At 40.5% G+C, this 11,011-nt stretch overlaps 1 protein-coding gene across 1 annotated transcript; it reads right to left on the bottom strand.

Annotated features, from left to right (window-relative positions):
• Positions 1-23: 23 nt before the first annotated feature.
• Positions 24-8,967, bottom strand: LOC108673471 (neprilysin-11). The gene is given in 13 exon segments (XM_018161311.2): positions 24-1,527; positions 2,644-2,753; positions 3,096-3,269; positions 3,418-3,562; positions 4,029-4,184; positions 4,578-4,628; positions 7,077-7,283; positions 7,513-7,565; positions 7,568-7,616; positions 7,619-7,708; positions 8,219-8,555; positions 8,640-8,896; positions 8,899-8,967. Coding segments are annotated over 13 exon segments (1,836 nt in total). The 3' UTR covers positions 24-1,389.
• Positions 8,968-11,011: the final 2,044 nt, after the last annotated feature.

Genomic DNA, 11,011 nt, shown 5'->3' with positions numbered 1-11,011 from the left:
ATTTACCAAATTAGCTGAGTTGAGCCAACCTATTACTTTTCATTGCACATTTTATCTAAGTCAAACCTCTGAATGGCATCTAATGCCACTTCTAATAAATTTCTTCCCCAGAAATTAATATTCCTTCAGTTACTGGATTACCTAGCTATAAGCTATCGGTCACTTTAGGAGTCGAGCTAAGAGAGCGGCGAAGTCCGGGGAGATTCGCCGGCATTACATCCTTTAGAAGTCGTTATTCAAGATCATCGGCGCGGTGGCCGCGATTTAAACCGAGTATGTAATAAATTAAAAGAATAATGATAATAGTTTAACTGAGCGAAGCAGGAGAATTGAGTAATGGCACAAGCACAAAACACTGATGAAAATAATTATGCGTAAACACAACCAGGATGCAAGAAATCGATGTATGCAGGCCAGACTGTATCAGAAATAACTTTTTTCAAATTAGCGATAAATTCTAGGACTTGTAATTAAATTCTTGAATGCAGCGAAAGCGAAGTAAAATCTCAGTTATTCATAACAAAAAACAGTAGTGCTAAATTCACAATCCAAACTTAATTGTACTCCAGGCAAAGACAAAGGTAGTAATACGGTATTATTATAAACTTACATTCCTACAGCAATGATTATTTAATATTTTCATTCATTTCTATGGCCACCATACAATCGAATCCTTCGAATATTGAGACCTGAAAAGCTCAGTCCCTAGATACTGTTCCAATAATTGAGGTTTTGAGGCATTTCATCATTTCTATTTAGCACATCATAGTGTCGTGGACGAATACATTGTCCCATGTTACTTCAATTGCATTTCACCAGTTCAATTTTTCTGCAGTTCCGACCATAAAATGCACTTTATTTTAAATACTTCGAGATTTTCCTTAGCCAGAAACAGCCAAAAAACTGAACCCCAGTCAAAATTTCAACTGTGATTGTTATTTTATATGTAGAATGATTAATCTTTTCGGGAAATATTAGTGGTTTAAAAGAACCGGTTAATTAAGGCATTAGTATGAACCTGATTCTTTTCCATGTATGTTAATGGTGTGTTCTTATGGTGTGTTCTTATGTTTTTTCTTATGGTGTGTCCTTATGGTGTGTTATTATAGTGTGTTCTTATGCATGGTGCGTTCTTCAGGGAGTTTGCAGCATTTTTAAATGATAAGTATTCCTCTAGAAGGGCTATGTCTCGTAGATCTGAAAAAGCTGTGCCTCGCAGATCTAGAGGGGCTGTGCCTCGCAGGTCTAGAGGGGCTGCGCCTCCCAGATCTAGAGGGGCTGCGCCTCGCAGATCTAGAGGGGCTGTGCCTCGCAGGTCTAGAGGGGCTGCGCCTCCCAGATCTAGAGGGGCTGCGCTTCGCAGATCTAGAGGGGCTGCGCCTCGCAGATCTAGAGGGGCTGCGCCTCGCAGATCACCCGTCGCGTGTTGGAGCACAGCGTGTTGGAGAACCTGTACATCCACACGGAACTGAGCTCCAGGCAGTTCTCCACGCCAGGGTTGTCGGGTTCTAGATGTCCAACAGCAGTCTAATGAAAGTAAATAGTTAAGTTTCAACGTGTGACCTTATATATGGTTGACAATGATAGGAAACAACGGTTGAAAATAGGCAAGTTACTGAATTAATAAAACTGAAAAATATTTTTAAATAGATAAACTTCTATCACACTAACGGAGGCTTTAATCAAGTAAGCCGCATTTTTTCCACGCAAACTTGGTGAAAAAAGTTTTAATTTTCAAAAAACTTTTCCACACTGAATATTCTGTATTGAAACAACTTATTGTCTTGAGTCTTGATTATTTGTTTGCTAAAATTGGGAATGACACAAGAATGATAGAAACAAAGAACATCCAAGTAAATTCACACTATTTCATGTTATTTAAAAGGTAACCAAATGAAAATTAAGCTAACTGTCGTGGACTACAAAGATGAACAAGCAATGGTCGCAGGAGGAGCCCGAGTTCAAACAAGTGCGAGTTTTTGACGGAGGCTGCACCGTGGATAACGCTTCGTGATCACGGAGAACTCCGTGATAACGGAGAACTTCATGATCCCGGAGGGCTTCGTGATCACGGAGAACTTCGTGATCACGGAGAACTCGTGATCACGGAGGACTTCATGATCATGGAGAACTTCATGATTACAAAGGACTTCATATGATCACGGAGAACTTCATGATAGCGGAGGACTTCATGCTCACGGAGAACTTTTAGAGCATAAATGTCCTTAAGTTTGGTCAAGCACCAAAATCTTGAATGTCTCCGATATCTCAAGTTTGACTCTCACGCATGTTCAGTACCTATATGTGGCGGCGCTTCTTTTGTTCAAAAAATTTTCCTAGAGACATGTATTTAATTTTTGATATGCGGAGCGATATGTGATTTGATTTTAAATGATATATGGTTTTTTAAATGACAAGCATATGAACGATTTAACAACAAGCGTTTGAACACCGAAATTCTTACAATTTACAATAGAATTTAACAGTGGCCTTAAGGGCAACTCTCAGTACCAATACATTATACTTGATTAGCATTGACAACGTTCAAGATATTTGAAAAATAGTTGAAGTAATTATTCCGTCGATTATTGAGCGCCATGTTTAGTTTATTTCACTATTGTTAAATATGATAATATCTCTCACCGTCCCCCAGTATGGCAGCCCCATGGCCATCTTCGAACCGTCAACCCAGCGCCATTGTCCCTGCATGGCTAAGTCTGAGCCGCCAATCCACAGTACGCTTAGATTCCAATCTTTCAAAGGCAAGAAAAAAACAGTGCCTCTGAAATAACATCATGAATTATAAATCTGAGCAATTTTGAAGCATGGCATGATACATACTCTTAATATGTTCATATTTTTTTAGAAACAACTTATTGATGCGACATCTTATACCCCAAGCCATTCAGGGCTGTAAGATGTAGGAAAATAGAAACAATTTAATTTAAAAAAGGGTCCCTTACATTAACAGATCCTTCTTCTTGTAATCTCTAATTCAACCTTTATTGTTAAAGTCAGATAAAATTAAAAAAACTCTAATATTTATGTTATCAAAATTTATCAATTAAAATTGAATTTGCCATGTATTTTGTCACCTTTACGCTGCTGGAAGTAGAGGAACAGCTTTCTGTACTTGTCGTAGTCATCTAGAATGACCAAGTCACCACCGACCAATCCACACTGAGTGCGCGCGTCTCTCCAGGTGTGTTTCGTGAGAATTACGTGAACGCATTGCGTGCCCACCAAAACAAATGGATGTGCGCATAGGCCTGCGAGGAAATGATTAATATGATGTAAAACTGCATTAATTAATTAATGTGTTACTGCTACTTTCTACACATTTAGTAGCTGGATGGATATGCAAGTAGAAAATGCTACTTTCTTCGTGTTGAATGATATTCAAACAGAATTCCTCACCATTCACCGGATTTCTCGAGCACACAGGATTAAAGTTGATGTTACAAGATATGTCATGGACCGCCCAGTCCCGAGAGGAATAGATCCCTGCACAGTCCTCTGTCCTCCCGCCACTGGGTTCGAATATACCTTTCGATGGAGCATTCTGAGAAAGCATGAGAATTTACAAAAACACCTGCCTGTGGACTTGACTCGCCTTGCCACTTTCCGCAGCTGATGAGGTTAGGTTTGGTCAGGTTTGTTTAAGGTGGAAAATTGGGCTAACGCGTAATTAAGTAGGTTAGGTCAGATGCGTTTCTGCCTACTTAAGAGCGAGTTCTTTGAGGTAGTGTTTGTGGATTTACGTGGATTATGCACTTTTTTATGCAGTAAAAATTTAGCCTTAGAGATGACTGTGTCTCTAGCCTGCTTGCTCACGGAAGAGAAAGTAAACCAAAGGCAAAGTTAGGAAATGCTGGCCTCAGGCATGCGGCCCGTTAAATTCTGTTTTTTTTTAAGAAAATTTTCAAAATGCTTAAACTGTAGTAAACGTAGCCCGAATTAAATTCTATATGTATTATTTTTCATCGTATTGATTATCCTGAATTCGAATGACACAATTCGTCACTCACGTAAGCCCAGAACGGAGCGCCCATTTGCACTGCTGAGCCGTCGCTCCACTGCCAGACGTGCGTACCAGTTGAGTTGGTAGCGCCTAACCAGTAGCCGTTGTTAGTGTTTGCTGAGTCTGATGGAAAATTCGTTTTACGTGTATTTAACGCGGCAAACTTATTTACAAATGCTGTTCCAAGTATGCCTCACGTAGGCCAAGTATGCCTCAAATAGACCAAGTATGCCTCACGTAGGCCAAGTATGCGTCACGTAGGCTAAGTATGCCCCACGTAGGTCAAGTATGTCTCACGTAGGCCAAGTATGCCTCACGTAGACCAAGTATGCCCCACGTAAGTCAAGTATGTCTCACGTAGGCCAAGTATGCCTCAAATAGACCAAGTATGCCTCACGTAGGCCAAGTATGCCTCTAATAGACCAAGTATGCCCCACGTAGGTCAAGTATGTCTCACGTAGGCAAGTATGCCTCAAATAGACCAAGTATGCCTCACGTAGGCCAAGTATGCGTCACGTAGGCCAAGTATGCCCCACGTAGGTCAAGTATGTCTCACGTGGGCCAAGTATGCCTCACGTAGGCCGCCGTTGTCAGCGGTGTTCTCACCCTGCTCAGTAAGTAGGAATGAATGCGGTGCGAAGAATTCAAAAATAAATATCAATTGAGGAATCAGGATGGCAAATGAGTAACCACGACAAGAAATAGAGGATAAAGTAAAATAATATAGAAAAATTAGGAGCCGAGTTACTAATATCGATCAGAGAATAAGAAAGTGGGATACCGCAACATTTCCGCTAAATTTCTTTCCGTTTATTCAAATTAGCCTTCCTCGTCATACTTATTCTGATTGCATTGTACAGTCGACCTCGACTGCTATATGCCTACATAACATAACATAGTGATCTCGGCGCTGCAGTGTAGGCCTGATATATGTGGCCTGTCGCCGATTCTTTTCCTTTTCGTGCCTTGTTCACAGAAGATCTAATATCGTTTCATTTGACTGGATATTTTCATGACTGACGATAGCTTCAAGTAGCTACTAGACTTCCACCGGGTTCGATATGGTGCTGGGCATTTCAAATCTGAACATATATTTTTCCATAGCTTTATCTAGTCTGTTCTTGAACGCGTTCATAGTTGGAGCGCCAACGATGTCATTGGGGAGGCTGTTCCACATGTCGGTGATTCTTCCTGTTATTATCTGTCATTGAGAAGCAGTCTGGAATATAAATAAATGAGAAAACAGGTGCATATTCTTGCAAATTAAAAATGAATCGTACAATCAAGTATGGACGCAGGAAAGTAATTTCAAATCACAATTCAATTATATGGACTTTAGCTGTTATGGACTTGTCATTATTATTGGTGTTATCTTGGAAGTTGACCAACATATTTTGAATGATTCACCAATGAGTAGCAACTGTCAAATGTATATATGTGGGCAGACAATTCTTCATGGCATTTTAAAGCCATGCCAGGTATGTCCTTTTCTAAGCAGCACATACTTATATCTACTTACTTACTGATAAATTGTGAACCTAGCAGGCCCGATTGTGCGCCCGAACCTAGAGTTTGGAAACGCTGTGTGGTCACCGAAACTTAAAAAGGACAAAAATTTTTGTCGAGAGTGTTCAAAGGCGTGCAACAAGGATAATTCCAGGCTTAAAGGCAAGTCTTATGAAGAAAGATTGAAGATTATGAAGCTTCCCAGTCTCTGTTATCGTTGCCTGCGTGGTGACCTCATTGAAGTATACAAGTATACTCATGGTTTGTATACAAGGTCCCAGGAGGAATACTAGAATTTGGAACAAGAACACCAGGGGCTACGGCTATAAACTAAAAAAACTGGGGTGCAACTCATCCATGCGACGACACTTTTCTCGCTTCGAGTTTCCGACATGTGGAACAGCCTTTCTGAAGATATTGTGGATGCTCCGAGTATAAACGCGTTCAAGAACAGACTAGACTAGGCCTTGAAGGAGCATATGTTTAGTCTGGAAATGCCTAGTGCCCTACGGACCAACTGAAAGTCTAGAAACGATTTTAAACCTACCGTCCGTAGAGAAGATTTAATCAAAAGGCCAGTCTTTTAAATCTGTGAACTAATCAAGAAAAATACATGAATCGGCGACAGGCCTTTTCTTCAACACCGAAGATACTGTACTAAACTATCAAGTTCATCTTGAATATTGAGAATTTTTTTCGGCCATCATGGCCGTGTGGATGACCGTAAAAAATAAGATATTAATTACGACCTCGCAGCTGATATTTTCAGCGAAGCTCTATAATAGTAAAATCTTGCGCTCTAAGTTTTGGGATTTGATTAATATGAATGATCGCTGTTTTGTGCAAAAACATTCGGATTACGTGAGGCCAAGTATGCCTCACGTAAGCCAAGTATGCCTCAAATAGACCAAGTATGCCTCACGTAGGCCNGGCGAGACGCTTATCAAGAATATCCGCACATAACTTAATTATTATTATTAAATCTAGATGATATATATGCCAGTTGACAATAAAGGTAAGAGGAATGCTCAATTATAATCTGCGCATTAACACTGAATAACTCAGTAGACAAGGAACCACGGTACACTCATGCTACCTCGAACAGCACTCATTGCAACTAGTGTTCCCAATAATTGATATATTACTATACGATGTTGGCACACGTAGACTTACAAACACTTCCCTGGGTAATGTGGTAGAATGTCTATTGCGCATGTGCTCGACTCCATGAGAGCAGCAGATGACTGTGAGAAAATTTGAAGTTATTTTTCAGAAATTTTTTATTAAACTTCTATACACGCACGAGTTGAATTTTTTGCTAAAAGAGCAGAAGTAATGAGAAGTCTCATTCTCATTAAATGAGACTCTCTCAGTCTCAACATCAACAGCAGCTGTCATTGCCGGGTACTACTAAAGTATCGCGGATATGCACATCTTGATAGCATACTGCAATGGGCAAATGCACTTGCTAACATTACAATATTAGATATTCGCATCTGCTATAATGACGTGGATCTGCTATAATGCTAGACATGTCCAACTAACCTGCGTATTAATTAATCCCATTGACATGCGCCCCAGGAAGTAGATAGTCGATATCAGGCACGGTGTAGCTCTCGTACTGATCTATGACGCACTGCGCCTTCTCCTTGAACGCCTGCAGCGTCGTGTTTGACCACCACGGGATGGCGTTACCATCTATGTCGTTCTGGCTTCCTTGGTCGTCGAAGCCGTGCGTGATTTCGTGGCCCATCACCTGCAAGACAATGTTTAGCAATAATGCAAGTGTGGTAGATTTTACACTGAAATACCAATTCATGCATAAATTTGGATTACGATCCATTTAACGCTCGCTGCCACTCTGCAGTTCAAAATAACCAAGAGAATACTTACTTATATAAGCTGGCAGGTCTAATAAACGTTCCCTAACTAAAACTCAAACGTTGGCATCGCTGCAGTGTCTCAGTTTATAGAAGTTAACACACCTGCCCAATAGCGCAGTAGTTTATGGCCTGCAGGTTGCTGGCTCGGTAAAAACAGGCTGTAAGATGCCGGCAGGGAAGGCGATGGAGTTGAACTCCGGCTCGTAGCATAAGCGTTAATGTTGTGGGGGAAATGAACCATTGCTGCTTGTCTGTGGGAGCACCCAGGTCGTCCAGTTCTGTACTGCTCCACCACAACCTGTGTATTCAGTTTATGAAAAAGTTTATATTTTTTGCGATAAAGGCAAAAGCCCGTATGATGTGAGAAAGACTACTGCAGTAACACGTTTCGATAACATTAATGGCCAGTTATAAGTCGGCCGCCCATTGTTCTCAAAAACTCAAAATTCGGATGGCATGTGAACAAGTGGAATGTGCAGTTGTGGACTTTGCAATTATCTGGCAGCTTTGACGTTTTCAAAATGTGATGAAGTGGTGGCTATCCTGTCAGGAGGACATAGTAATCTTCCAGACCATAGGGTTCTTCATACCAATCTGAGTAATCGATGAACTTGCTGATGGCGTCAGAAAGCCAGAAATTTAGTTTCATCGTCCATCCATTCGTTGAACATCCATTCTTCACAAACCTCAACAGTAAATATTTGGCAATAACCGTTTGATCGGTGACTGCTAAAAAATCTCCAATCTTTTGGATGTACTCAATCTCTTGAACGATAATTGTTGACAAACTTTCTGGAGTAATCCCAACATTCGCGAACATGAAGTTGAGCATAGCTAGCCAGGAGACTGAAAATCCTGTCATTAGACCATCCAAATCACCAATGGTCATTGGGTTATACATTCTCTCAATGTCTCTTCTATCTTGCTGATCCAAATCAGCTTCAGCGACGGTTTCACCCAAATCAGCAGAGATTTTTTGAGCTGTTGTTTTTATGTAAGCTTTGTATGCTTTGAAACGTTCTTCGTATAAGTTGCTTTGGTCGGTCAAAGCAGATCTTAACATGCCAAGGCTGGTCTGGTCTAAATACAGAGCAGTTTCAGGTGTTGACTTCTCATCTGCGATGACCCAGACATCCAACAATGCACTATGGCCGTAATTTCGTATTCCGTATACCACTGTAAATTCCCAGTTAAATAATGCAGAAACCCAAGCTCCTCTGGTCACTGACCATCCTCCGTTTTCAGCCAGGATGACTGTCAAAGGAGTTGTCCCTGCAGACTCGATGGCATCTTCGTCGATGCACTGGGCGTAGAGCCATTTCGCTTGGTTGATGGGTGATGGTTCTAATTGTACACCGACAGGTTCAACCAAGATTTTACTAATGGCATTGCTCAGTTGGTCATCCAGAACACTGAATTGAGACCAGCTGGACGATGAATCTGGAACTGGATTTTTGGCCTCCCAACCTCCACAAGTAAACTGGTATAGAAATCATCGCAAGGATCAACGGTTAGGTTGAGCGCTTCTATATGATGGCAGCTGCTTACAATGTGCATTCCGGAGTAGTACAAACTTCAGCAGCCCGGCCGTTTATGCTTTTCTTGACCGTGGGGAGCGGTTTGTAGTCTGATCCTTGCCTGTAATTATTGACATGTAAGATTTTATGTGCAATTTGTGACAATACTCATGAAATCTTAAGCTAATACAGTCATTTGTATCACTAAAATTGTAATATGACAAAATCCAGAGCTTGTTCAAACTCACATAATCCATGGGAATTGTTTCAGATTTATTGTCAACTGATCTTTAGAAACGAAATTCCAGCGTCATTAGCGCTGCATTGAAGTGTTTTTTCCAATGCTCCATTAATCATGATGTGACCAATTATGAAACATATTATCCAAATTAATGATCTCTCAGTAATCATTGTTAATTGTTTATCTCACTCACTTTTTAGGCGCCGCGGCAGCGAGGGTGGCCGCAAGCAACACCATCAACACACTCGCACTCACAACCCTCATATTTTGTAGACCAATTAAACCTCTTATCTGTTTATAGTTCACAGAAAATATTAGTCATCGAGTTCAGTTCGATTTCTCTCTTGTCTCGAATTAACTCAAGGTATTCCTGTAGCTCGATTTTCGTAAGTATGCTGCAGTGTTTACAATAAATCATTCATCAGTTAAAATTTATTTAAGAAAAAGTTGCGTTATGATCAATTCATTCATGTTCATGCGGTTACTAAATGGATCATATATGAAATCAATATCGTTGTTTTAAATGATACCAAATTCAAAGGGCGCTGCGAATAATTCAAAACTCGATCCCGTCTATAATATAGAGTGCGCCTTCATGTATCTGGTGTTAAAAAATACATTATTGCTCTTCCTTCAGTATAACAAGCAATCCGTTCACGAGTGCCAAGAGATTTTCATGTTGGTTTAGAACTGAGAATTAGGATTCAAAAAACAAATATTGACGGACCACGTGAAACCTTTGCATACTTTGAATTCGCACGGCGAGAAAAAACTAACGCTTCATCTTCATGAATTGTAGGAAAAATTGTAAACAATCAACAGAGTATAATATTAGTGAAAGTTACTTAAGGTTGATTATTTAGCTATAAAGTCTTTGAAAAACTTTTTCATCCATGAATTTCTATGACTTAGAAACTCGTAAAGAATTAGATGATTTCTGACGGTTATCAAAAACTACGATAATATGTCAGAACCTGTATTTAGATCGCTGATATCGTCATCGAAAATCATTTCGTTATGCAATCGAGTCATCGGTTGTTTCCGTTTATGCCGCCCACTTTATTAACAGTATTCATACTAATGATCTTGTTACATAAATTTTTCAAGACATTAAAATTATGATATTTTATGAGGTACAGTATATATTGGAGATAATAATTATTGCTTTAAAGTATTGTTATTCATAAACGATAATTATACTTGTTCAGCAATATTAAACTTGATGAAATACACAAGATCAATTCTCAAATCCTCAACATTTACATCGAGGCGAATAACTGATCTTTGTATTCATGGACAACTAAACGGGATATTGATCATGCAATGCACATACAGCCCGACGCAAAAGTTTAGCCCCACCCCTTTAAAACATCATAACACATCGAGTTTTGCCAGTTTTAACGTGCAAATGGTGGCAAACGATTTATCTTGCGCTCTGCAATCTATAGCAGGTGAAATTTAGTGAAAAAATTAATAACTGGCGGAAAAATCAAGCGGTCCGTGTTTTTGCCCCGACGCAAAAGGTTAGCCCCACTTTGCAAGTTTGGCGCTCTTTCGGACAGGACGCAGCGTATAGACTCGCTGCAAAGGGTGCGTTCATAGCGTAGTAGTTGTGCACGGATCTTATGCTCACCTAGGCAAGAAATGGGCGCGGGAAAGCCTCTACCTGAGTTTCAGTAAGGTGCCATTCAAGCCCTGATGGCGCTGCCTGAGGGCGAGCTTCCTAGCCTGCGTCAAATAAAGGCGCAAGTGGGGTGTAGCCGCAAAGCCATCTCCAACTATCTCAAGGACCGCGTGAACTACGGAAAGCGGCACACCAAAGGCCGCCCCAAGAAGATGTCGG

The sequence above is a fragment of the Hyalella azteca genome, unplaced genomic scaffold, assembly GCF_000764305.2.
Source record: "Hyalella azteca isolate HAZT.00-mixed unplaced genomic scaffold, Hazt_2.0.2 contig926, whole genome shotgun sequence".
NCBI lineage: Eukaryota > Metazoa > Arthropoda > Malacostraca > Amphipoda > Hyalellidae > Hyalella > Hyalella azteca.
Note: the sequence above shows the minus strand (reverse complement) of the source record. Positions and strands in the feature narration are given on the sequence as shown.